Source organism: Verticillium nonalfalfae (assembly GCF_003724135.2).
Source record: "Verticillium nonalfalfae strain VnAa140/NRRL 66861 chromosome Unknown scaffold_100, whole genome shotgun sequence".
Lineage (NCBI taxonomy): Eukaryota > Fungi > Ascomycota > Sordariomycetes > Glomerellales > Plectosphaerellaceae > Verticillium > Verticillium nonalfalfae.
In genome coordinates this window covers 3,261-29,486 of record NW_021167325.1, presented here as the reverse complement: position 1 = coordinate 29,486, position 26,226 = coordinate 3,261, and the positions used below count along the sequence as shown (strand labels likewise).

The 26,226-nt window shown below is 58.3% G+C and overlaps 9 protein-coding genes and 1 non-coding gene across 10 annotated transcripts; 5 read left to right on the top strand and 5 right to left on the bottom strand.

The window, feature by feature from the left end:
- Nucleotides 1–1,125: 1,125 nt before the first annotated feature.
- D7B24_000334 (uncharacterized protein) lies at nucleotides 1,126–3,161 on the bottom strand (the record flags this gene model as incomplete). Its single annotated transcript, XM_028634592.1, has 3 exons — nucleotides 1,126–2,774; nucleotides 2,866–2,880; nucleotides 2,939–3,161. The coding sequence occupies 3 exons, from the start codon at nucleotides 3,159–3,161 to the stop codon at nucleotides 1,126–1,128; spliced, it is 1,887 nt and encodes a 628-aa protein (XP_028492712.1).
- A 1,957-nt stretch (nucleotides 3,162–5,118) lies between these two features.
- Nucleotides 5,119–8,871, top strand: D7B24_000333 (uncharacterized protein; the record flags this gene model as incomplete). The annotated part of the gene is made up of 7 exons (XM_028634591.1): nucleotides 5,119–5,407; nucleotides 5,458–5,696; nucleotides 5,749–5,941; nucleotides 5,992–6,651; nucleotides 6,698–6,906; nucleotides 6,957–8,162; nucleotides 8,233–8,871. 7 exons carry the CDS (start codon nucleotides 5,119–5,121, stop codon nucleotides 8,869–8,871), a joined length of 3,435 nt encoding a protein of 1,144 aa, XP_028492711.1.
- Nucleotides 8,872–9,560: 689 nt separating this feature from the next.
- On the bottom strand, nucleotides 9,561–9,687 carry D7B24_000332. Its single transcript has one exon. It is a non-coding gene; the product is annotated as a tRNA-Glu (tRNA).
- Nucleotides 9,688–9,884: 197 nt separating this feature from the next.
- D7B24_000331 (uncharacterized protein) lies at nucleotides 9,885–10,524 on the bottom strand (the record flags this gene model as incomplete). Its single annotated transcript, XM_028634590.1, has 2 exons — nucleotides 9,885–10,230; nucleotides 10,292–10,524. The coding sequence occupies 2 exons, from the start codon at nucleotides 10,522–10,524 to the stop codon at nucleotides 9,885–9,887; spliced, it is 579 nt and encodes a 192-aa protein (XP_028492710.1).
- Nucleotides 10,525–12,328: 1,804 nt separating this feature from the next.
- D7B24_000330 (uncharacterized protein) lies at nucleotides 12,329–13,929 on the top strand (the record flags this gene model as incomplete). The annotated part of the gene is made up of 4 exons (XM_028634589.1): nucleotides 12,329–12,464; nucleotides 12,560–13,217; nucleotides 13,280–13,613; nucleotides 13,666–13,929. The coding sequence occupies 4 exons, from the start codon at nucleotides 12,329–12,331 to the stop codon at nucleotides 13,927–13,929; spliced, it is 1,392 nt and encodes a 463-aa protein (XP_028492709.1).
- A 495-nt stretch (nucleotides 13,930–14,424) lies between these two features.
- D7B24_000329 (uncharacterized protein) lies at nucleotides 14,425–14,967 on the top strand (the record flags this gene model as incomplete). The annotated part of the gene is made up of 1 exon (XM_028634588.1): nucleotides 14,425–14,967. One exon carries the CDS (start codon nucleotides 14,425–14,427, stop codon nucleotides 14,965–14,967), a length of 543 nt encoding a protein of 180 aa, XP_028492708.1.
- A 361-nt stretch (nucleotides 14,968–15,328) lies between these two features.
- Nucleotides 15,329–15,750, top strand: D7B24_000328 (uncharacterized protein; the record flags this gene model as incomplete). Its single annotated transcript, XM_028634587.1, has 2 exons — nucleotides 15,329–15,553; nucleotides 15,607–15,750. 2 exons carry the CDS (start codon nucleotides 15,329–15,331, stop codon nucleotides 15,748–15,750), a joined length of 369 nt encoding a protein of 122 aa, XP_028492707.1.
- Nucleotides 15,751–16,143: 393 nt separating this feature from the next.
- Nucleotides 16,144–19,718, bottom strand: D7B24_000327 (uncharacterized protein; the record flags this gene model as incomplete). Its single annotated transcript, XM_028634586.1, has 4 exons — nucleotides 16,144–16,289; nucleotides 17,970–18,559; nucleotides 18,612–19,025; nucleotides 19,087–19,718. The coding sequence occupies 4 exons, from the start codon at nucleotides 19,716–19,718 to the stop codon at nucleotides 16,144–16,146; spliced, it is 1,782 nt and encodes a 593-aa protein (XP_028492706.1).
- Nucleotides 19,719–21,136: 1,418 nt separating this feature from the next.
- D7B24_000326 (uncharacterized protein) lies at nucleotides 21,137–23,036 on the top strand (the record flags this gene model as incomplete). The annotated part of the gene is made up of 3 exons (XM_028634585.1): nucleotides 21,137–21,260; nucleotides 21,328–21,375; nucleotides 21,448–23,036. 3 exons carry the CDS (start codon nucleotides 21,137–21,139, stop codon nucleotides 23,034–23,036), a joined length of 1,761 nt encoding a protein of 586 aa, XP_028492705.1.
- A 524-nt stretch (nucleotides 23,037–23,560) lies between these two features.
- On the bottom strand, nucleotides 23,561–25,891 carry EIF2B5 (Translation initiation factor eIF-2B subunit epsilon; the record flags this gene model as incomplete). The annotated part of the gene is made up of 3 exons (XM_028634584.1): nucleotides 23,561–25,621; nucleotides 25,679–25,735; nucleotides 25,811–25,891. 3 exons carry the CDS (start codon nucleotides 25,889–25,891, stop codon nucleotides 23,561–23,563), a joined length of 2,199 nt encoding a protein of 732 aa, XP_028492704.1.
- Nucleotides 25,892–26,226: the final 335 nt, after the last annotated feature.

Below are 26,226 nucleotides of genomic sequence, written 5' to 3'. Positions count from 1 at the left end.
GTGTCAAGGAGACCACGTCTTTTCGCATCGATGTCCGTCAACAGCAAACACAGAGGTTGTGGGGGTATCCTTCTCTAGGCCAAGATGGAAAAAAAAACTGAAACCAGGCAAACCAAACTTGCGGTAGAACAACAAGCTGTGGCCATCAGCAATTTGGCCAAGGGTCTTGGTGGGCGGTTTGGGGGTAGGTATAGGCTGTGTTTGGGAGCATGAGCATTGGTTTCCCTCTTGGACAGACAGATCTTCCTCGATCATGCCAGCTTGTCGCCTCGCCGGAAAATCAGGACTCACAAATTCAACCTGTCTTGAGTCGCAGAGCAACTGAATTAAAGCACATACGACCATACCTACTGGAGAACTCGGGATCCCGTCCGCTCTCCCATAGATAAGCCAGTAAGGGTCGGACTAGTAGTTGGGTGGGTGACCACCAGCGAATCCCTGATGTTGTATGTTTTTGTTTTTGCCCCGTTGATCGTTCATATCCTGATCATTGTACCATTTCCATCCAGGTTTGTTGTGTCTATGTACATGCCAATCTACCAATGGACGGGTCCATTTAACTTCATAATCACAGTACTCTCCCTCTCTAGTCTGTGGATAGATGCGATCCTTTCACGATCTTGGGACGGACAGTCTTGGTGGTCTTCGGAGTGGTGGAGTCGTGAGTTGTGAAGTGAAGGCAACAGACGACCTAAAATTTGTTGTGCAGCTGAGCCACATGCACTGAATGCCCTACAAGCAGTATTAAAGCAGCAAGGCCTGTTCCTGCCACCTCCCGTATCCGTCGTTCTTGGTGCCCATCTCAGTCGATTGCGTGCTCACATCCCGGCGATCGACCCCGTTGCCATTGGATTGTTGCTGCGGGGTGCCCACCAGGGTCAGATTGTGGCGCGCACATCGCTGGTCAGCCACGGATCGAGTAGGCGGTCGCTGCCGGCACTGGAAGCTTAATGTCCGATGCCAACACGGCTGCGGCGTATTTGCTGCCCGGGGTAGGTGCGCTAACCACAACAACGGTGGATCTTTCCACAGAAGAAGCAGTAGGAAGCATCTCCATCAGCCTCAATCTCAACGCTTGCTTGCCTCCCCCCAACCACTCTTCGACTGTCTCCGACCATCCTCATCTCATGACCCCCCCGTATCGCTCTTCTTCTTTCTCACCCATATCTCCTCCACCGGATCCCCTTTGCCCTTGATACATATCCATTCGCCAATCCCATGCTTCTCAGACGCTGTCCTGACGCCACGACCACCCCCACCAATAATGAGGTTGCCTGGTCGATACGTGGGATCCATCTCGAGCCTCCGAATCACGCTTCCGTGCACACGTACATTCTCTGGGATGTCGCGCACCTCTCCGCGGGGCAGCGGCCATCGGATCGGCTTCCATGACCCGTCGGGCCGCAGGTCAAGTCGCCGGAAGGGCATCCATTCCATGAACCGCCAACCACAGACTGAAAGGCGCGGTACGCCCCGCCCGAACCGCAGCGAGTCGTGAAGGTCGGACAAGTGGGCATCTCGAAGCATCTCCTCGAACTTGGACCTCGCATCGCTCGGCGGAGCTGGCTCGTCCTGTACATCTTGCTCGAGAACATTCGGCGAAGAAACACCCGGAGACGGCGCATCAATGTGGATCTCGGGAATGTCCAGGTGCGCCGCCTCGCACTCTCCCTCGTGATCATCGGCACACTCGATGCATCCGATCTCTTCAAGCTGCCGTACATCCAGGCTCAAACCAGCCCGCATCGCCTCCCTGACCATCCACACGAGGGGCACGTGGCTGGAGCTCTTCTGACCTGGTATTACATCCCAGCCACCGCCAATGTCAGCGTGCCCGCCCGCAAACCAGACTTCATCAATGTCTTGCTCATCGTCGTCCGAATCGTAGCCAGCGTCGGGCACGGGCGCCCGGGAGGCCAATGATGTATTGTCGCTCATGCCACGGCTTGTAGCGCGCGACCTCGACCTAGAGCGGTTCCGGTACCGCACCGGGTGATCCGCGTCATCGGGCAGGAGCTCGTTTGGCGCATCTCGGCCTCGACCGGCACTGCCTGGGATATCGTTGGGATCGAGCGCAACGCGCTTTCCCGGCCGGTATTTCTCCTGAAACTCGTGCAGCTTATCGTTGAGTGGGTTCTTCTCCATCAGCGAGTGGCCCAAGGCGTCCTTTTTCGGCTTTTTGCATTTCTTCTTTTCTTGGTAGATGAGGTCCTGTCTGAACTTGGCGCGTCGCTCGTCGATGCTGACAGCATGTCGGATTACCTTGGCTGAGCTCCGAGCCGTGTACGGAAACTTGTCGCGCTGCATCCACGCCGTCTCGAAACGCGGCACGCTGTTGACACAATCAAAAAGCCCAAGGAACCGGATCCGCCGAATCGGCCGCGAAAATGTTTCTCGGAACCCCTTCAGAAACTTGTACATCTTTTCCTTGTCCTCTTTGCCTTCCGGCGTCGAGTTGGCCCGTCGACATTGCCACTGCGAAAAGGCGTTCCACGCAAAGATGACCATCTCCTCGTTGCCGTGCGCAAGGAGACCGACGTAGTCGAGCATTTCTGCCAGGAACCTTGCTACATACGCCCCACGCGAGAAACCGAACATGTAAATCTCGTCCCCGGGCGAGTAGTAGCGCATGAGGAATCGGTAGCCACCAACCACGTGCTGGTCGAAGGACGACCCAATGGCCGAGTCCTTGGCCATCTGGTACCAAGAGCTAGCCCTCGACCGAAGGCCTGTGTGGGAGATGTTCTCCGAGACCACATAGGTTCCAATGCCAGCTGAAACTCATGTCAGCAACAGGGCCTGAATACCCGCGACGCATCATTCCGTCACAACCACAACGTCGCTTCCTCCCGTGCGTCAACTTACGTTGGTAGTATTGGTCTACATTCGCATTAGCCATCGTGGTCAGGCACACGGACAACGGGGTCATGAATCTTACACTGGTCATCCGATGAACTGTCGAGCATCCGGAAAATTTTCAAAATGTTGCTATCGCTTTCATCGCCGTGGAACTTGTTGCCCGTCCCGTCGAAGCACAGGACCAGTTTCCTGGTCCTGTGCCAATTATCGACATTCTGGCTGGCGTTGGTGGGATTCGTCGGATCCATGGCCACGTTTGAACTCTTGGCTTGCGTACCAGCTTGGCCGAGAACATGCGCCATGCTCAGGGATGGATTGTGGGAGGACTGACGCTTTACAACTTTCGTAGCGAGCAGGCTTATCTGCCGAAAGCTATATCCCTCGCTTCCGCAGGTAGCGCCAGCTCTCAGTCGGCACGGCGGGCTTCCGCTCTTTGATATACCAGGGTTGTCGACCAGGACGCATGCTCCCCCAGAGACCATGCTGCGGGCGACGGGCCTCGCGTACCAGGGACATCTGACCCCACCGCTGGCTGACATTACGATACACCGGAACTGATCTGCGCGTGTGGCTGGCTGAGCTAGACACGATCTCGGCCCTCCCATGGACAGCACCGAGCCTTCACATCATTGGCAGGGACCTCTTTTCGTCAAGCATCACAGACATTTGACGTTGCCCTATTGCGCGGTATCCCAGTGCCCATCCCTGTACCCGATGGGCGCGAGGCGTTTTCCGTTGACTCTGGGAATGCAGCAACGGCGCGTGTGCTACAGCGTGCGAGAAAGGTGCCATGCCACGAGAGCCAGTCGCGTGAGACAATACCCATCGACAACATGGACCCAACTCGCATTGATTGCCTGTAATTCGACTGACAACTCCAAATATGAACCCTGACAGGGCGAGCGGCACCCCTCTGGAGCACATCGTCCGTGCGTGATCGATGCTTGCCGGCGGGCCCCTACAGGGGAAAAGCAATATGGTCTCACATGTCCCAGTCCCCGTCACGTTAGTCTCAATAGACATTGCCCTTGGGTTTCACAGTGCTTTTATTGGCTCAACGTGGCATACGGATGCGTCGACGAGCAGCATATCAAGCGAAAGCAGAAGCATGCATGGCCGTCGGCCTGTCGCTGCGGAAGCTCCGATGAGCACAGCGTTTGCACATCACATTTGCACTTCACATCCCCAAAAGCTTGTGATCACGCCGACCCATCAGTTTTGTCGTAACGCGTCTCGCATTTGTCGAGCTTCAAGAATTCATCGGGTCCCGTTGTCAATTTGGTTCTTGCATAGCATAAGCGATACTGTTCGGACGAAGGCTCGAGATACAGACCCCCACGACGCTCAATATGTGGCTAACGTCACTAGATTTACGGGCTTGCAGAAGCCCCTCCTAGCCGTCCAGGTGCGAACGTCCTGATCTACCAAGATCACCAAGGATCGCCCGGATCAGAGAAGCATCCCAGCGCTCCAAAGCTAGCCTGGGCACACTGATCAAGCATCGTTTTCCAGTCATTTACGTGCCACGCAAGCCACCATCACACGCAGCTGGTCGAAATGAGCAACTGCCGCTCGTGAGCTGAAGCATAGCTGCATGGAGAGTTGAGGCGGGCCGCGCCGGAGCTCCAATAGCGTCTCCGTCTAGGCTGGTCGACGACAGCCAATCGAGACAGGCGCGAGGAAGATCTGTGTCTTCGGCTATGTGCCAAGCGGCCAGCCGTCAGTTCAGAGGTCAAGCGCAAATTGCGCAAACCGGGTAGCACCCTTCACGTAGAAGATATGTTTTACAAAGATGGCACTTTCTATTGGTCAACAGTCGGTCAAGTGTGTCCCTCGAGGGTGGGACGGAGCAAAAAGCATGGGGGACTCTAGATGTCTCAGTCAGCTCGGCTCCCTTCTCCCAGGTTGAGGGGTGCCAAGTACTGTGTACACAGCAGGTAGAGTGGTTCTCGAGATCATGTCTTGTGCATGGGCACCGATCGTTTTGGTATATATGGCCGGGCATAGGTGGCCGTGGTTGCTTGGAACCTTCGTCCCTTGTCCTCAGAGACTGAAGCGTACGGACATCGGTGCCGTACTTCGGAAGTCATTACACCTCCTTCCATCGCAAGCGAACACCTGTCATAATCAGCAAGGGCCTCCCACGTCGTGAACTTGAAAGTAAAGAACGCTGTTAGAGACAGTCAAGGTATGTCATGGCGTGACGGAAATGTCCCCAAACCTAACAAATGGATAGCCTCTCCAGCGCACGGTCTCGCCATGAAGAAAGATTCAGACGCGTCGCACGCTTCGAGCGGTTCGTCTACGCAGCCCGGACGCATAGACCCTGCTGTCAATGGCAATGTCCGCAATGCCGAGACGAAGGCCAAGCCAATTGGTGACGATGTCTGTGGCGGTCACGACGAGAAGAGTGGCAAGCTCGCTCAGTTCATGAAGTTAAGGAAAGCTTCCAAGCGACCGCTACCCAAAGATCACGGCGATGGTTCCTATGCTGTCGTCCCTGCACGCCCAGGTGTTGTCCAGAACCTCAAGGTTCTTCGGAAGCGAGGTACAGCGTATGGTTTCTAGGACCTTGCGCATCTGCTAATGTCGACATAGACATTCAAACACTAGCAACGATGATCAAGGGTAAGCTCAAGGGCGAGAAAATCAAAGATGACAAAACCATGATCATGGAGTATGTCATTCAAATGGTCGCAAAGTTACCACACAACTCCAGCCTCCGCGAGAAGCTCACGAACACGCTCATCGAGGAGCTGTGGGACGCACTCGACCACCCGCCACTGCTGTTCGTCGGAGATGACTGGAAGTATCGCCGAGCAGACGGTTCGCACAACGTAGGTTCACCCACGCCTCCAAGTCTCGGCCAGACTGCTGAAGCATGAACAGAACCCGCTCTACCCTTGGCTGGGAGCTGCCGGGCAGACATATGCGCGATCTGTTGCGCCCAAGAAGCCAACCCTTGCGGCCCTGCCTGACCCTGGGCTAATTTTTGATTCCATCTTTGCTCGTAATGAGTATACAAAGCACTCGAACAATGTGTCCTCGATTCTCTGGAACTGGGCAACCATCATCATTCACGGTACGTCTACTTAGGCGACGCCCGGCACTGAATCAACTGACACCATGGAGACCTTTTTTGGACCGATTTCCGTGACATTAACAAGTCCAAAACCTCGTCCTATCTTGATCTCTCGCCCCTTTACGGCAGCAATCAAGACATGCAGGACACGATCCGCACCTTCAAGGACGGTAAGCTCAAAGCTGATAGTTTTGCCGACAAGCGCCTCCTCGGCATGCCCCCTGCCGTCAGCGTACTCCTCATCATGTTCAACCGCTTCCATAACCATGTTGCCGAGAATTTGGCAGCTATCAACGAGGGTGGTCGATTCACGCCGCCGTCTCCTTTCCTCGAAGGCGAAGCGGCAGAGGCGGCGTCGAAGAAGTATGACAACGATCTCTTCCAGACGGCCAGACTCGTCACGTCAGGACTGTACATCAACATCACGCTTGTGGACTATGTCCGCAATATTGTCAACTTGAACCGCACTAACACTACTTGGACGCTCGACCCGAGGCAGGAGTCTGGCATGCAAGTTGACACGGCTGAGGGAGCTGAGTCGGGGACTGGCAATATGGTCTCGGCCGAGTTCAACCTCTGCTACCGATGGCACTCGTGCATCTCAGATAAGGATGACAAGTGGATTCAGCAGTTCTATGGCGAGATTCTCGGCGGCCACCAGGGGGAGTTATCGCCCGCCGAGATGGGCAGGATCTTCATGCAATACGAGCGTACGTCTTTCCCCAGTACCATGGATTCCAAAGTTAACCTGACCAGGCTCCATCCCGGATGACCCTATTGAGAGGACTTTTGGCGGATACAAGAGGGGCGAGAACGGCAAGTTCAGTGACGACGATCTCGTCGATTGCGTCAGCGCGTCGGTCGAAGATCCTGCCGGTTCGTTCGGCGCACGTAATGTGCCCAAGGTTATGCGGCCAGTCGAAATTCTAGGCATGCTACAAGCCAGAAAGTGGAACGTCGCCGGCGTAAGCTTTTCCCACGCCCTTACATTTTGTCCCCTCACTAATGCCAGCAGCTCAATGAGTTCCGCAAGCACTTCGGCCTCAAGCCGTACGATAAGTTTGAAGATATCAACTCGGACCCCAAGGTTTCTGAGGCACTGCGCAACCTGTACCAGAAACCGGATAACGTCGAGCTGTACCCCGGTATCGTTGCCGAGGAGGCCAAGTCGCCCATGGTGCCGGGTGTTGGTATCGCCCCCACGTACACCATCTCCCGTGTCGTGCTTTCAGACGCCGTCTGCCTCGTCCGCGGTGATAGACATTACACCACTGATTACAACCCGCGTTATCTGACCAACTGGGGTTTCAATGAGGCCAACTACGACCTCAAGATAAATCACGGCTGCGTGTTTTACAAGCTGTTCATCCGCGCATTCCCGAACCACTTCAAGCACAACTCCGTCTACGCTCACTATCCTATGGTCATCCCCTCAGAGAATCACAAGATTCTGACGGACCTGGGCCGCGTCGACCTGTTCAACTTTGACCGGCCTGCATTCACGCCACTGCGCGTCAACGTTACCTCGTACGGCGGAGCCCAGCACGTGCTGGAGAACAAGGCTGCGTACCGCGTCACATGGCACGAAGGTCTGGGAGCTCAGATGGACGAGGGCGGCCACAAGTTCATGCTCGCTGGCGACACCGACTTCCACGCCGGTCAGAAGCAGTGCATGGCGAGCCAACTGTACAAAACCGACTGGCACGCCGCCGTGCGTAAGTTCTACGCCGACATCACGGAGCAGCTTCTCCAAGAGAAGTCCTATACCCTCGGAAACACCCGCCGGCGTCACGTCGACCTCATCCGTGACGTTGGTAACATCACGCACGTCCACTTTGCGTCGCGCGTCTTCAACTTGCCCCTCAAGACGGCTGCCAACCCCAAGGGCGTCTTCTCGGAGCAGGAGCTCTACCAGCTGCTGGCGGTCATCTTTGTCGGCATCTTCTTCGATTTGGACCCCGTCAAGTCGTTCCCGCTGCGACAGGCTGCGCGCGAGGCGTCGCAGACGCTCGGAAAGGTGATTGAGACGAATGTCAAGTTGGCAACGACGCTCGGCATCCGCGGCCTCTTCACAGGCAAGGCGGACAAGAACGACCCGCTTGCCGCGTACGGCACGAACCTCATCAAGGGACTCAAATTATCTGGTCTCAACAACTATGATATTGCGTGGAGCCAGATCCTCCCTACAGCGGGCGCCATGGTGCCCAACCAAGCACAAGTTGTAAGTTCCCTTGATGGCATGGAATTTCCTTTCCGTGGGACGTGGTACTAACATGCTCCAGTTTGCTCAGGCGGTTGACTACTATCTATCGCCTGCCGGTGCCGCGCATATCCCTCAGATCCACGTCATCGCCAAGCAGCCGCCCAACAAGGACAACGACGCTCTCCTTCTCGGCTACGCCATGGAAGGTATCCGTCTCGCTGGCACTTTCGGCGCCTACCGCGAGGCCGCAGCCGACGACACGATTCTTGAGGATGATGGACGCCGCGTCGAGGTCAAGAAGGGCGACCGTGTCTTTGTCAGCTTTGTTGGCGCGGCGCGCGACGCTGCCCACTTCCCGAACCCGGAGGTCGCGGACCCCCGCCGTCCGCTGGGGGCGTACATTCACTACGGCCTCGGGCCACACGCGTGCCTCGGCCGCGAGGCGAGCCAGGTCGCGCTCACGGAGATGTTCAGGGGTCTCTTCCGCAGACGGAACGTCAGGAGGGAGCCGGGCCCGCAGGGCGAGCTCAAGAAGGTGCCGAGACCCGGTGGGTTCTTCGTCTACCTGAGGGAGGACTGGGGTGGCGTGTGGCCGTTCCCGTGCTCCATGAAGGTCATGTGGGACGAGGACGAAGTCGCCAACGGGGCCACGAACGGGACCACGAACGGGGCCACGAATGGTCAAGAGGGGTCCGCCTACGAGTCGAAGGACAAGGCGACGGCGTAGGGGTGGTATAGAAGGGGCGGTCGCTGGAGAGCAAATTGTATGTCTGTCGTATGATATCCTGGAAAATTGACACTTGGTGCCGCGTTCAAAATGCGACGTTCTTGGTGTTCTTGTCTGGGTGACTGGTTGATTTGTCTGCTAGTTATTCTGCCACGTTTGTGCATGCCTGGTCTGTCCAATTTTGTCCCCTTGATTAGGTCCCCTCGACTCAAAATAGGCTAGAATCGTCACATTTGATACCTTGACGTCAACGGCGGAGACGTCTTCTGGCCGAGGATGGACGCTTGTCGAAGATCAACGCATAGTCTGGAGGGCGGTGGATCTAGTCGATTACGATCTTCAAAGGTGGAAACCTCACGTTCATCATTATCAAACTCGAATGAGTATCGAGACTGCGTGGCTGGATTTTGCAGGCGTTCTGCCTCATCGTATTTGAGGAGAATGTCTGATATGAGTGTGGTGGACTGTGCATCGGTATTCCCTGACTGCTATTTTCTCCTGAAGACACATCTGCTTTCGCTACCACCTGCGATGGGTGGTTACTTTGTATGGAACAGACAGCTGTCGGTGGAATCGAAACACAGACAATATACCGGGCAAGAACTGGACAGGCCAGTGTATTCTAACGAGGCAATTTCTTACAAGCACGCAGAAGCCCTGGGAAGTTGCTCGTCGTTCGAAAAAAAGAATGGCTGCGGGTGGAATCGAACCACCGACCTCCCGGGGAAGGCAGAATGATCTAGGTTCTAGGTCTGCGAAAGCGGAATTTTTCTAGGGAGAAGAAACCCGGGCGCTCTACCACTGAGCTACGCAACCTTGTTGGGGGAGCTCCAGACACAGTTTGTTCATGGAGGAATCGGAAGGTCGCAGCAGATCGGCGGAGAGGCCATCAGGGTGAATGGGTGACTGGTTGAGCCCATGAGGGTGCGGTTCGTTCTTGAATGTTCTAGCAATAGAGACCAAAACCACAACTGAAAAGAGACGAAAAGGGGGAAAGGAAACGCTGCGTCCCATCATGCCTTGTACACAAAATCCTCGAGCTCCTTGTAGGCCGTCTCGAGGTCCTCGTTGATGATGACCTTGTCGTGGACGCCCGTCTCGGCGTAGGCCAGCTCAACCTTGGCCTGGGTCAGGCGCTTCTGGATGCTCGCCTCGGACTCGGTGCCGCGGCCGCGCAGGCGGCGCTCGAGCTCGTCGGCCGAGGGGGGCGCGACGAAGACGTAGCGGGCGTCGATGTCGCTCTTCTGGACCTGCTTGACGCCCTCCATCTCAATGTCGAGCACGACGACCTTGCCCTTGGCCGTCTGGTCGGCAATGGTCTTCTTCGAGGTGCCGTAGAGGTTGTCGCCGAACTGGGCGCTGCAGAGACAGGTTAGGTTTGAGACGAGCAGGGGGGGCACGGAGACGGAGGGGAACGCACTGCTCAACGAAGCCGTCGTGGGCGACCAGGTCACGGAAGGCGTCCTTCGTGACGTAGTGGTAGTCGACGCCGTCCTGCTCGCCGGCGCGGGGTCCGCGGGTCGTGTGCGAGACAGACAGGGTGAAGGTGTCGGGGTGACGCTGGAAGAGGAGCTTGAAGAGGGTGCCCTTGCCGACGCCCGAGGGGCCGGAGATGACGAGGGGCCGTCTGTCGGTAGGGAGTTCGGAAGCCATGGTGCTGCTAGGGAGAGCGAGCCGGCGACGGGAGGCGCCGTGACGAGGGACGGGAGGTCGGATTGAGGGTCGAGGGAGGGCCGAGGTGACGCATCGCAGCATCCTAACAGAGGGAGGGGTCGGACGCCAGGTTGACGCTGGGGAGTAGGATTTCTGTCGTGGGGGCTTGCCCAATGTGAAGATCCACTGCCTAGCGTCGCGGGGCACATCGACGGCAGGCGTCACTGAGGACACTGAGGGAAGGTGGGGTTGTTCGGCGGAACATCGGTCAGTAGACTGGTGCCTGCCCTCTGTGTGTGTGTCTCTCTCTCTCTCTCTCTCTCTCTCAGGGGCAGGCACCATCTATGCTGACTCATCCATCGGTGCCTGGCCTCCTCTCTCTCTCTCTCTCTCTCTCTCTCTCCACAAGGCAGGCAATCCCCCCCCACCACCAAAATACGAAGACTCAGCCTCTGCCCATCGCCACGCCAGAGCCAAAAATACTTCTCCCCACGCGCATGGATACTCGGCACCGCTACGAATCGTCGGAAACACCATCGACACGCCATCATCTACTAACCTGCCCGCTCACGCTCACCTGAAGTCCTCATACCACTGCAAACCGTTTTCTGCTGCGCCTCTCCTCTCGTGTCATTTCCGCTGCCGCGTGCTGACGCGGGCTGACGGCACCGCATCGTCTTTGATGATACTAAGACCAGGGGCCCCCAATCCCCCCCCCCCCCCCTCGCCTGTACCTCCCCGACCGGGACTGTTTCCAGCCCACCCCTGGCTGCGCCGCTCGTCCTTTTGCCATGGATTCTTTTGTCATGGATCAATCGAGTCGAAGCACTCGGACCAGTGTCGGAGGCGGATCATCGGATCGACAAGTGGCCCGCATGGCGTCCGCTGCCACAGTCCATCAATCCATCCATCGCCAAGACAATGACTAGTGTGGGAAGAAGGAAGGAAAATACGATCTTCTCTAGTACATGGTAGATTCTTCCATGGCCATGACGAAAGAAACAAGAAGCACCCCAAGCTTGACACTCTGCGCTCGCACTCGCTCTCGCGCTCTGGTCGCCAAGCAACCGTCACTGCAGAGAATGGGCATGAGGAATTTCGGCCGTCACACGTAGGATGCAAGAAAATGTCTGACCCGACCAACCCATTGAACGAGTCGACCAACCAGCGCCGTCCATGCCATCCAAGGTGGTACCCCGAGGGATCGCGCTGCCAGGGGACGCCAGGGCAGCAGGCTACTTCGGGACTCGGCCAAGCGCTCGATCTTGTTGGTCGCCACCTCAGACACTCGTGTCAAGCGGCGGGGTGTATGCGCGTCCCAAGGGGGGGCGTTTGCTGGTTTCTGGTTTGGGGTGTCCGACGCAGAGCTGCGCCGCTGGTCAACAGTTGGTTTCCCCTTGTGGGAACGTCTGGACACCCTAAACAGCGAACGCCGTGCGTGTGAAGGCACAGTTCCCGTGTTTATCATGAGACTTTCCCCCCGGTCCTCCCTGCCCACCCCCTCCCTCCCTCTATCACTTCAATCATTCCTCCTCCTTGAGCACGGCGACGAATACGACGATAGTGACGGCGCTCCGATCGCTGCTGCGTACTCCCTTCTTCTCCATTTAGTCCCTCACTCGCTTGGGGCCTACCATTTACCTATCGACCCTCGCTTTCCCGGTTTCCATTCTACGTACGGTTCCGCGTCCTGAATTAAGAGCAACAGCCTGGGCCTCCCACTTGGTACCTACATTTTGTGACCACCCATTCTATTCAGCAGCATATTTTTTTTTATCGACAAAGAAAAGCAGTACGAATCATCATGAAGACTACGGCTGTCGCATGCGCCCTGGCGGGTCTCGCCATTGGCTCTGCTTCTGCTGAGGGCCCGACCCTGACCGAGCGTCAGGCTCCTCACCGCGCCCGCGCCGTCCCCGTTGTCACGGCCTCCGGTAACGGTATGCTAGACGTTCTTCCTTCCTCTTTCGCATGACTGCAGACTCGTCCAGCGACATGGCAATGCGCTCCGGCAACACAGGCTAACCCGCGCCAGCTTTCTGGGCCAACGGCGAGCGCTTCATCATTCGCGGCATTGACTACCAGCCCGGTAGCTCCGGCAAGAACGATGATCCCATCGCCAACGTTGACACGTGCAAGCGCGACATCACCGAGTTCAAGCGCCTCGGCGTCAACGCTGTCCGCATCTACAGTCTGGACAACTCGGCGAACCACGATGAGTGCATGGGCCTGCTCGCCGATGCCGGCATCTACCTGATGGCCGATCTCAACAGCCCCAAGTACTCCATCAACCGTGATGACCCCGAGCCCAGCTACAACGCCGCGTACCTGCAGTCCGTCTTTGCTACCGTCGAGGAGTTCGCCAAGTACGACAACACGCTTCTCTTCTTCTCCGGCAACGAGGTCATCTACACGCTCAACACGACCACCTCGGCTGAGTACGTCAAGGCGACCACGAGGGATGTCAAGAACTACATGCGGGCCCGTGGTCTGCGCCAGATCCCCGTCGGCTACTCGGCCGCCGACATCTCAGCCAACATCTGGCAGGCCGCCGACTACTTCAACTGCGGCAGCGATGACGCCCGTAGCGATTTCTGGGCTTTCAACGACTACTCTTGGTGCAACACGGACTTTGTGACTTCGGGCTGGAACCAGAAGGTCCAGAACTTCACCGATTACGGCATCCCCGTCTTGTAAGTGATCTCGCTTGACCCCTGTGAGGGTTGTCGGTGGCATCAGTGCTAACCTTGCGTAGCCTGTCCGAGTACGGCTGCAACACCAACGGTGAGCGCAAGTTCAACGAGATCGAGTCCCTGATGCACTCCAACATGACGGGCGTCTACTCCGGCGGCCTCATGTTTGAGTACACCATGGAGGAGAACAACTTTGGCATCATCGAGGTCAAGGACGGCAAGGTCGAGGAGCTTCCCGAATTCGCCAACTTTGCCTCAGCGCTCAGCAAGTGGCCCATGCCCACGGCGGCCACGGCTCTGCACTCGACGACCCACGGCGTCGCCTGCCCGACATCCGCTTCCCTGTGGGAGGTCAACGAGAGCTTGCTGCCCAAGATGCCCCAAGCGGCCGAAAAGGTACGTCCAGAGCAATCATTCATGACGCATTCGCTGACTCGTTTTTCCACAGTACATGGATGACGGTGCTGGCACGGGTCCCGGCCTCGACGGCGATGGCTCTCAATGGAATGCCAACAGCGGCACCGCCACGACGTCGGTCGCCAGCGGTGCCCCCTCTCCCACCGGCCAGGGTTCCAGCAGCGGCGGCGGCAGCGGCAACAACGGCGGCAGCGGCAACGGCGACAGCGCGGCCGCCGGCCTCGCTTCCCACGGCATGCTGTGTGTCAGCTTTGCCGCCGCCGTGGCCACTGTCATGGGTACCATGTTCCTCTGAGACGGATTGGCGTCGTGTCGTTGAGTGTAAGAGGAGCGCGGTGCGACGGGAGGTTTCATTCGGATTGTTTTCGCAGACGGCGGCCCCATTGTGTTAGCTGGGATGCAGCATTGTTAATAGGGATGCTTTGGAAAAGGTTCACTTCTGGCGTCATAAAGTATACTGCCTGTTCTACGTTCATAGGTTCAATACTTATCGTCTCGCTCGTACCAGAGGTCAAGTGTGCACTCTGCATTTGAAGAGGAGAATCGATGGACGTGGCACCCCGACATCGCAGACTGAGTCACCGTGAGAGGCGCTCAACCCCGGGAATAGCCCTGACTCGTGCAGCCGACGACAACCGGCGCTCAATTCCGCACTCGACCTTGGCCTCCGCCATGCGCCCTTCCGGGCTCGGCATGTGTGTGTGCACACGGCCGCCCTCATCGCCGTCCGACTATATAACGGACGCCATGTTCGGAACAGCATTGCAGCAGCATCGCTAGAAAGAAAAGCATGTACCGCCTCACCCCGCGAGCACTCGCCCCCTCCTCTCTCCGTCTCACAACGAGAACCCACGCAACGCGACCCATCCACATCTCCGCAACCCGTCTCCGTTACCAGCCCGTCCGCGCAAGCAGCATCAGCACCAGCACCAGCACCCACAGCAACAGCAACATGGCGACGGCAGCGGCCCCCTCCCCCGCCGCCCCGAGCCTCCCCTACGACAACAAGATCTTCACGTCGGCGTTCAACACGGCCAACGGCGAGGTCTCGTCGGCGACGCGCTTCCACTACCGCCAGGAGGGCAAGATCGTGTGGGCCGAGTACGGCGGCGGGTCCATCGTCAAGGGGTTCCTCATCGCGACGGTGGCGGACGACGAGAGCCTCGACATGCGGTACGAGCACGTCAATGACAGCGGGGCGCTCATGACGGGGCGGTGCCGCAGCGTGCCGGAGCGGTTGGCGGATGGGAGGCTGCGGATGCACGAGACGTGGAGGTGGACATCGGGGGATGGGACGGCGGGGGAGAGCGTTGTGGAGGAGGTGAGGGAGTGATCCGTGGTGCAGAGGGCTCAACTCTTGTGGGTACCGGGGAGGCCTTGTTGCGAAGTCGACTTTTCTTTTTTTTTTTTCCAAGGGCAAGAGGCGAAAGGTTCGGAGGCACTTGGAGACTACTTTTGATTTGGATGGAGAGGGAATCAACTGGCTCTGGATTCGTATTGCGGACCTTACACTCTTGCTCGGTGACTGACCCGAGGCCCCGGTCGAAGCTCCGCTCCGGCGTCGGCCCCACAACTCTAGGAACTTCTGGCGCCATCAGGCCATCTGTGCACTCTGACTACCACCACATCGACAGCCGCCCACAAGGCACTGGCATAAAGTCGTACGCTGAGCCCGAGGACGAGCGCGCTCCATCATGTCGTCGGCCCAATCGGCTCTGCGCTACGTGGCTGCCGCCAAGACGTCGTCCCTCGGCACCCTCTACCTCCACTGCTACGTCAAGCCCGGCGCAGCAAAGGCCCGTGAGGGCGTCACAGGGCTTACGGAGGACGCCATCGAGATATGCGTTGCAGCCCAGCCGCGAGAGGAGCAGGCCAACAAGGCTGTGCTGCGGCTGCTCAGCGAGGCAAGTCCATCTGAAGTCGCTCGGTCGAGAGCTTCCAGGCACTTGACGCAACGTCTGACACGAGATAGATACTCAAGTTTCCAAGGTCAGACTTTCAGATTATCCAGGGTTCGAACAGCCGACACAAGTCTGTTGCTCTGAGAGGCATGGCGGGTGGAGAGGACGGGGTCTGCAGAGTGCTGGACATCCTGCGCCGAGAGGCCGCCGGCTGATGCATGCTGCCGAGACTTGCTGTGCGAGCACTCATTCACTTGTCAGCTTCAACATTTGGGGGTGCCTGTGGCGCGCGGGGGGCTCTAGGTGACTGAAGCCAGGAGAGAAGGCGCAGGCGCCGCACGAAAGCTGGCCGCTGAAGAATCGCCTGCGTATATGAAGAAAACACTTGCTGCCCTGACCCACGCTCCTTTGGCCGCAACCGCATTGTACACAACGTGTTGCTCATCGGCACGATACTTCATTGCAATATGCATCTTTTCGACACGACGATCTTGGAGCTGAAGACGTTTGTTGGCGACATTCCTCTCTGCGCCATACTGTCCCACACCTGGGATCATGACGAGTTTCTTGTTGAGCACCTCCGAGCAGGCACACTTCATGCCCAGTCGTTACACCATGCACGAGGGCTTGGGAAGATACTCGCCACCTGCAAGCTCGCGCGCGGACAATCTTCGAGGTACGCATGGGTAGACACATGCTGCATCGACAAATCCAGCAGTGCTGAGCTCGCCGAAGCGATCGATTCCATGTTCACCTGGTACCGTGGTCAGCAGTTTGCCACGCCGGGAACACTCCGTCCCAGCATTCGTCAACTTCGGTGGCCCAACCGTGGAGCTTTTCTGCCCCGTCTGCGGCGTGTCAGGTGGTCCACTAGGTTATCAAAGACAAACCAGTCGCAGCTATCATTTACGAGACATCCGGACGCACCACGACCCGGGTCGAGGCCACGGCCTACTGTCCGTTGTGCCTCTTCCAAGTCAACATGCCTCTGCTCTACGGCGAAGGCAGAAACGCTTTCAGCAGGCTGCAGATGGGAGGTCCTCGATTCGGACCCCGACCAGTCCATACTGTGCCGGAGAGAGGAAAGTACCGACATGCATCGCCCATTTCACAGCTCGGTCTCCTTCTCGGCACCGGCTCCATCGTGCTTCAGGTTTCTGCTGCCCACATACTTGCTGTCATTTTGCCACAGAGACGTGCGTAGGACGCCAGGCGGGGTCGTACTCGGCGCTTTGCTCGGGCCTTGCTCCTTGACCTTTGATGGGGGGGATGCTTACGCCCGAGACTCACATTGCCTTTCGAACGTGCGCTGTCGAGGCGGATGCTCGTATAGGTCTCGTGGTAAGAATCGACGGCCAATGCGGACTTCACCACACGAAAGACTCCTGTATCAATAAATGTGTGTTCGCTCTCTTGCTCGCGAGCAAATCTTCTCCCGGCATGGCTCGGAGCCGAAGGCCCTGTCGTCTTGGTCAACGGGAAATAGAAGCGCCTTTCGCAGCGCCTTGTCTCAAAATCAAGAACCTTGACCCTCCTTGCAAGTGTAGTGTTGCCCTCTATGCCTCCGGAAATTCCCCTCTTGCTATGAACAGATGAGGAGTCTACAAAGCTGAAACCAAACGTAGTCAAGGGCGACATGGCAGATCTGGAACCCTATGATATACTCCTAGTGGAAATCTGGTCGAGGCTGTATCCGATATCAACAAGAGGGAAATCCGACCCTAGAAGACCGCAAGTGAGGCTGGATATTCGCAACCTACGCGATTACACACTGCGTGCAGCGTCCCCGCCGTCCGGCTTACGGCTCATCCTGAGCTCAGGACACGCGAGCCATCCGAGCCGTCCTTGCGTCAAACTGGACAGTACGCCTGGCGCGAAGACGCGTCTGAACTGGGCCACCGGACTGATCTCCTTTCTCGGGCGCGACGTCCCTGGCTTCTTCCTCTTTTGGCAGCTATCCTCCTGTCCCGCACTGGGAAAACATCATCAACAGGTCCGCTGTTCGGTACGGGCCTGGGCGTCCGTCATGCCATTGCCTTCCTGCACGCCCGAAGACCTGGCCGGCTTCACAACGTAGCAAATGCGCTGTTGCACGTTCGACATGGACGGCTGAGTGAGGTGGCCAGTCGAATTTTCGTGCTATTTTGTCAAGAACTAGAAATCCAGTATTCGCGGATTGAATACCGCATATTGGAGCCGTGGAGTATGAAAACAGGCAAAAACTTAGTAGCATGATCTATCGCCGACAATGGCTATCTAAGATGTATTAATACGCCCCTACGCCAACCACCCAATGCGATGATTTCATGAGATCAAACAGTCTGCTTTCCAGCACAATCCTGCACGCCCTCCGCCTTTTCCCTTCTCACTTCTGCCCTTGCCTTGCGCCTCTCAAGTCGTTCCTGTTCCTCTCTCATTTGTCTGATCAACGGACTCTTCGCGCGAATCCTCTCGCCGTACCTCCAGAACGCCAGTGGCACCGGTATGAGCGCAACCTCGAGTAGCCCCAGCAGCGTCCCTGCCCACTGTGGCGACAACGTTGTGTACATGGCCGGGCCGGCGAGCGGCAGTACCCCGCCAGCGATGCTGCGAATGACAGCATTGCCGGCGAGAGCCGAGGCGGCGTAGATGCCGTAGGCGCCAGCGAGATAGTTAGATCCATAGATGAAGGAAAGAGTGTTTCCGGCGCCGAAGGGGATGCCAAAGGCGATGGGGATGGCCCAGTGTATCGTGACGGGCAGACACGTCCAGGAGAAGACGAGCTGACCGAGAGGCGTGAGTATGGCGCCGAGGACCATGATGCGGGCGGCGGACTCGGGCAGGGGACGGCCAGTCGCAGGGTCGTGTCGATGCGCGTTGACGATACGGCGGAGCAGGGGCTCGGCAAAGATGGCCATGAGTGTGCCTATGCCGATGCCGAGGAACGCGAGGCCCGACGTGCCAGGGCCCCAGCCTCGGTGCTCAGAAAAGACGATGGGATAGGCGATGAAGCAGAGGTAGAGAATGGCGTAGATGACAGAGATCCTGTGAGGGTGAGCAAGGGGATCGGCGAAGAATTGGTCGAACCCAATCTTACCAGATGTTGGCAGCCCACAGAATCGGCTCTGTCGCGGCTAGTATAAAAGGGCGGCTCATGTTCGTCTTGATGAGCTCGACCTTGGATACCTTGGCGTCGTACCTGCACCACCACCGAGGGTCGTCTGTCTCCTTGCGTATCTTGGCCGCCTTCCGTTGGAGCAGGGTTGGAGCATACGTCTCCTTGACGGTAAACATCATGATGATGCTAACACCTGCGATGATGAGCACGAGCCAATTACACCACCTCCATCCAAGATACTGAAAGACAAAACCGCCAATAATGGGTCCAGTCACAGGTCCGTTGAGAGGCGCAATAGACCATAGCGACATGTACTTGGCGCGGCGATCCTCGGTGGAGATGTCGACAATAGTGCCCGGGCTATTGGAGATCAAAGCAGCACCGAACATGGCTCTAGCAGGAGGTCAGCTATGTTCTGGGACTGGGTTGACTGGCCATAGATAGAGTGACTGACCCAACGAATCTGCAGGCAAACATTTGTTCCAGTGATGTCGCGAGGGCACAGGGAATGATCATAATTGTTGACAAAACCATGCACACAATATAGATCTTGCGACGACCATAGAGCTCGCTCAGCGGAGCAACAACAAGGCTTCCTGTCGCGAGACCAAGAAGGTACGTGGTGACTCCCAGTGCCGTGTACGATTTGGAGGCGTTGTATTCCTCCATGAGACCCGGGATCGAGGCGGTGTAGCTGGTGCTGTACAGGACCACGATCCAACACGAGATGGAGACGACAAACATGACCCAGGCACGATACCACTTGGACCAATTCCTCGGGTTCTCGGGGTCGTCTGGGCTGAACTCGACCTCGAAATCGGGTGGCCGAGAGGCAGTGCTGGCTTCTGTTCGAACGCGTGACAGCGGCTCACCCGCGACAGACGCCTCCTCGATTTCGTAGTCGGTGTCGCGGCGCAGCGCCTTCTCCAAGACATCGTGTGACGAGTCGGACTCGTCGCATGGATGTCCAGATGCTGGCTTGGTGCCTGACCTGGTCTTGTCGTTGTTTCTGTGCACGGATGGGGTTGATGACCTCCAGTTGCCTCCGGCTCCGGCACCCTTTTCCGGGTCGGGCGAGGAAGGCATGCTGTCTGTCTCAAACCGCCGGACGAGCACACGGTCCGGCACGCGACAAAGTGGGCTCAGTCTCACAAAGCGGAGCGAAGCGAGCTGTGACACGGAGGGACCAATTTGACAGGCGACAAACAACAAGCGCCGAACATCGGGGCCGTGGAAGCGCAGAAGCTGAGAAGAACAGATGATGAGTGAACAAGGCGGCACTCGGGAGCGGCGAAGGAGAAGCAGAAGTCATATGTAATGGAGTCTTATGGGCCCCACACCCCACAAAGGTGCAGCGGAGGCTTTGGGTTGGCGAAGATGAAAAAGAAGAAGCGGCGAACGTGGTTCCCATCCATCGGTCCATCTGCGCAAGGCGTACCAGGGTCTGAGGAGGGTGGGGGTCCGTTCGGGAATAGCGGCGGATGTTGAAGGCCTGAGGGCACGTTCACTACGTGCGGATAGAGGTCAAGGGGCGACTGCAGCTGCAATGTTAGCTCTGATGATCGATAGCGTGCTAGGCAAAGACGTGATTCTCTCTTGGCGTTGATCACCTAGGCCAACCGACGATATGCTTTTGCGGGGTCAGCCGAGGTCCTTGACATGGCAGACAACGGACACGACCAGTGAGAGAGGGGTTTCACGACTTGTCCCCATGCTCCTAGTGACAGGACTGCCGACCTAGAGAGCGTGCTAGCATCGGCAACAGTATGCGGCTGGCCAGCGAGAATGGGGTTAGCGGTGAAAGGATCCCCGCAGTGTGCTGTAGGCACTGTCGGATCCGATTTGCGGACGAGAACGGAGATGAACTGGGCTGGTTTTTCCAAAGACCAGGCCTTTGGTCAGGCTGAGCACACACTAGACGTTGGCCGACAATGTATCTCGACGTCTTCCTTTGTACATTGATGATACTCTAGGGTAGTATTGGCCATGGCCGACAGGGAAGTTAAGGTTGACAGTCTGCACGAAGGCAGTAGCAGCAGTGGTAGAAAAGCAATACTGAGAAGATGAATTACCTAAGCAGGGTCATGAGCCCCACCTCGATAACCAGACTCCACCCAGATAGCTGAAAAATAGCAAGAGCAACGGAAAGCAGCAGCAACAGCGCCAGGAAGCAGCTCCAGCTCGAAACTCGATGCACTCCGATCGACGACGGCGATCCATGACCACGACCCGTGCCGAGCTCATCTCTCATTGACGCCTCAACCCGACGAAGCGCGACGACACCATCGGCGAATCATCCGAAAACGACACACAGGGACCTTGTTGCGACATCATTGATGTTCACTGTGCTCCACAAACACTTGACTGCTCGCGCCCTCATCTCGTCAACCCTCCGCCCGCCTTGGGTCTTTCCCTCTCGGGTCTCTACCTTGACCATCCGCTCCTACGCCCACACCAACACATACACCCGTCGCAGCCAGCGTCGGCCACCGCTCTCTCCGACCATGGCATCAGCCTATGCCGCTTTCTCCAAAGGCGGCTACTCTCAGCAAACTGCTCCCCCAACATCCTCTCCCACCGTCACAGCTCTCAACAGATGGAGCATCTTGACCAATACACAACTCCCAGGTCCGCCACAACCCTACCAAGCTCCCTGCTAAGCTCTCTGGGCCCCTGAATCTGACCAGCTTCTCAGCCGTCGACACAATCAAGGCGTTACACGTCTATGATTTTGACAACACCCGTAAGCAGTAGCCCCTTCTCCCCCACGGGTCAATGCCTTCTGCTACGTCATACTCAAACACGTTCGCCATAGTCTTCAAAACCCCCCTTCCGAACCCCGCCCTCTGGGTTGGCACCACAATCGGCACCCTCAGTAGCCAGGACACCCTGATCAACGGCGGCTGGTGGCATGACTCTCGTATCCTCGCTGCCACGGGCGAGGGCGCCGACGCCGAGGAGAAGCGCGCGTGGGACGGCTGGTGGAACGAGAAGATTGTCGAGCTCATCACCCTGAGCACCAAGCAAAAGGACGCATTGTGCGTCCTGCTCACCGGCCGCTCCGAGCGCGGCTTCTCCGACCTCATCAAGCGCATGATCAAGAGCAAGGGCCTCGAGTTCGACATGATCGGCCTCAAGCCCGCCGTCAGCCCCACGAACCAGCACTTCAAGAGCACCATGCATTTCAAGCAGCTATTCCTCGAGGCCATGATGGAGACGTACAAGAACGCTGAGGAGATTCGCATCTACGAGGACCGACCCAAGCACGTCAAGGGCTTCCGCGACTTCATGGCCGACTACAACCGCCGCCAGAATGGTCCCACGCCGCACCTGCGCACCCGCGGCCCCATCAACGCCGAGGTCGTCCAGGTCGCCGACATGACGACGACCCTTGACCCCGTCGCTGAGGTCGCTGAGGTTCAGCACATGATCAACCTGCACAACGAAGCCGTCTCCAAGCCTCAGCAGCAAGCACAACCGCCGCACATGCGTCCCAAGCGCCTCGTCATCAAAAAGACCGTCTTCTTCACCGGCTACATGCTCGACAAGCAGGACACGACCGAGCTCATCAAGATAGCCAAGGCCCAGATCCCCGCCGGCATGCCTGACCACGAGCTCAAGTTCCACGCCAACAACATTCTCATCTGTCCCCGTCCCTGCCCGGCCTCCATCCTCGATAAGGTCGGCGGCATGGGCGCCAAGATGAAATGGGAAGTCACCGGCACCGCCTGCTACGAGAACTCCATCTGGGCCGCCTGCCTGCGCCCGCTGCCCCCCAATGCAAAGTTCCACACCGACAACCCGTCGCCGTTGGTCGTTCTCGCTCTGCGCAAGGGCGCACGCCCTGTCGACGCCGGCAAGATCCAGAACTGGCAACCCGTCTCCGCCGACCGCGCTCTCAGCTTTGAGACGACGGTAGGCGAGAAGGTCATTCTGCGCATCGAGGCCGAGGACCCTCGCGAGGACGAGTACGAGTCGCTGTTCGCCAACAAGGGCGCCAAGAGGAAGCACGCCGGCGACGAGGTCGGCGCACAACACAACCACGGTGGACAGGGCGGACAGAACCACCGTGGCGGCCGCAACGAGCGGCGCGACTTCCACTCAGGCGGACGCGGCGGGCGAGGAGGCAACAACAACAATAACAATAACTTCCGCGGCGGCGGGCGCGGCGGACGTAACGGCGGCCAGCGAGGCAACGGCAAGGGCGGTCGTGGGGGACGCGGCGGCGGCGGCGGACACGGTTACCGTAGTTTGGATGACGTGGAGCCTCGCAATCAGCAGGGCGGGTATGGAACGACGGTGGAGTACGACGAGCCAACTACCAGTCCCGGCTTCCAGCAGGGTCGGGCGGGAGGCGCGGCCTACAGTGGCGGCAACAATGCGGACTTGCAGAACTACTATTAGGCGCATCGTTTTGTGTAGTGTCGGGACCTCGAAGAGCCTGTAGGGCCTGAACGCCCGAGGGCGGCCAATGGGAGGGGTAATTCGGTGGTGAAAACAATCTGCAGACGGTCACTCTGCGCCAGAAAGGGGAGGGATTGGGGGCATGGTTTCGAGTGGACCAACTTCGCGGTCGCGAGGCTCACGTTTCAGTGCGCGGACACGGCGTTTTGTATCTCTTGACTTTCTTCGAGCAGCAACGGCGTCAGGGGCAATGGAAATGGGGAAAGGAGGGGGGAGCAGAAACAGACAGGCTTGTCTGTGAGATGTTCCTCCAAGGTCATACCCAAGATCACCATAGGTAGCCCGCAGCATGGGCCGTGTCAAATGAACCAATTTCGTCTTTTCAGTCGTCTGCATTCGTGGAGCCCCGTTGCATCTATACATGCATGTGTATCTACCATCAAGTCATGCCATCGATCTGGGAAGCACGTTCAGGCGAGGCCCTCAAAATGCAGTTTCTTGGTCGTGAGGCCGTGACAGAGATCCTACTCGTCGTCACTGTCATCCTCGTCATCCTCCTCGTCGTCATCCTCCTCCTCGGCGTTCTCGAGCCACTCGACGAGAACCCTACACCTCTCTCGCACGGCGGCCATGCCCTCGCCGGCCGCGGCCCTCTCGTCGCCCCACCACGCGACAATGGCCTCCTCCTCGAGCACGTCGAGGCTGTAGAGCTGCTGCAGCAGCGCGGCGAGGACGGTGCCGGCGCGCGCGGCCTCGAGGGCGCGGACGTTGACGAGGGCCTTTTGCAGCGCGAGGACGAACTCGCGCTGCTCGGGCTCGCCGCCGCCGACGCCGACCTCGCGGATGAAGGACGGGGCGCCGCTGCGGGCGGCGAGGGCGGCGTCGGCGGCCTTGGCGGGCTCGAGGGCGCCGTGGGCGGGCGTCAGGAGCTCGGCGGCGCGGCGGGCAAAGGCGACGGCGACGGCCTTGCGCATCTGCACGTCCGACGCGTCGTTGGCGAGGCGGAGACCCATGAACTCGAGCTTGGCCGAGTCGAAGTCGCCCGTGTCGTCGCGCAGCGCGTCGAGGAGGCCGTGCACGGCGTCCTGGTGGAACGAGGACGACGACGACGACGACTTGCCGCCGGCGCCCGAGTCGTCCGAGGCGAAGGACGAGAGGCGGTGGCGCGACTCGTCGGCTGACAGCGACGTGTTGTAGTCGTCGTCGCCAAAGGTCGAGTCGAGGTCGGACGAGAGCGTCGAGAGGGAGGACGCGCTGAGGGAGAGCGCGGAGAGGTTGTACAGGAGGGAGCGCTGGAGGATGGCCGGGTCTTCGTCGTCAAAGTCTTCGGCTTCGGGGTCGACATAGGCGGTGCCGCGGCCGCGCGGGCCCAGCAGCTTGGTGTCTGGGTCGACGGGCTTGCCGTCGTGGGCGAGCGAGGAGACGACTGTGCTTTCGGGCAGGTGAATGTCGTCGCTGACCGTCACCTCGGACGAGAGCACGGAACCTTCGCCGACCGACGCCTTCTTGCCCACGACGGTCGAGTGGCCGAGTATCGATCGCCTGACGACGGCGCCGTCGGCAATAATGACATCGTCCCAGATGAAACTGTCCTCAATGGTCACGTTGACGCCAATGGTGCACCGCCTGCCGATGATGCTGCCGCTGACTGTGCTGCCTGATCCGACAATCGTGTTCTTGCCAAAGATGGCGTTGGACACCCTGCTGCTCAGCGCAAACTCAACACCATCTTCCGCCGACACGCCGTGCTTGCGCATTTGGTAGCTCTGCCCGGGCAGGACGTTGCAGTCGGGGATGAATGGGAATGTCCAGCGGCCAATGACGTCTCTGCTGATGGCCTCGTACATTTGCAGGTTGTTGGCGCGCGCCGCGTAGCCGTCCTCCAGGATCTCGGCGTAGATGGCCTTTCCGTTCAGCTCCCAGTCCTTGAGCACACCGTGCAGGAAATTCCTCCTCGGCAGCTCATAGTCGAAACTCTCTGACCACAGCGCGAGCACCTCGGGGGTGCAAATGTCGATCTGGGCGTCGATAAAGTCGGAGCGGACCTCGAAATCGGCCGACAGCTCGTCGATGATGGTAGGATCGAGTGTCATGTAGTGGTCGCTCTGGAGGGGATGCGACTCGTCGTAGTGAAGACATCTCCTCGTCTTGGAGTCGATGACAAATGTTGGTGTGATGCCGTTGGCCTTTGTCCTGTGTTCGTCGTCACCGCCGGAGCGCAGCACAACAGTCATGATATTGGTGGCCGAGGCCTCTTTCCGCGCCTTGTGCCCCGTCAGCGCCTTCTCGAGAGATATGTTGGATACGAGGTCGCCATGGACTAGCACAAAGTCGCCGTCAATATAACCACGGCCGTCGAGGTCACGGAGGAAGTCGCCGACGGAACGAGCATCGGACACGCGGATGAAGGAGAGGTTGGCAAAGGGACTCTTGTTGGAGGAGGTGGACCAGCGCGAGCGGTTGATGTAGTCCTCGAGCTGCTCGCCGTGGGCTCCGGGGTATATATGCACCTCCTGGACGCCGTTCATGGCCAGGAACTCGAGGGTGTACTCAATGAGGGGCGTGTTGGCGAGGGGTAGAAGACACTGCGGGCAGGGACCTGGTCAGCGTCGCAGAGGGTCAAAATTCGGTGGACGGCTTACTCTCGGCTGGTCGATGGTGAGCGGGTGAAACCTGTCCTGGAAGGAGTCGGCGATGACCTGGAGATTGGGCGGGCGCATTAGCATCAAGATCTGGATTTCGACGTTGTTGCCCCACCATGGAGCGGTACTCACCACAGCCTGGAGCACATCCTCGCGCTTGCCCTCGCCGGCCTTGGCGGGCTTCTTGCCCTGCTTGCCCTTTTGCTGCGACATGAGCGGTCTTCGGCGGTCGGTCGATCGGTCGAGAGGCGGCGCTGGCGATCGGAGGGTTGGGTGCTGGCGACGGGCCGGTAGTTGGGCGGCGGGTTGGTGGTCTGAAGATGCAAAAGTTGAGCTGTGAGTCAATGGAGCTATTGGCCGTCGGGGCCGTGCGTCAGAGGCTTCTCGGTGGGTTCGGTGTGTTGATCGGTGTAGGCTATCGTCGACGGGGCGGGCCCAATGCTGCACCTTGGGATAGCACGACTCATTCTTACATTCGCCTTTTCCATGCAGCAATGCGGACATGATTTTAGGTTCGCTTGCTCATCAGTCATGATCTATTTCCTTGC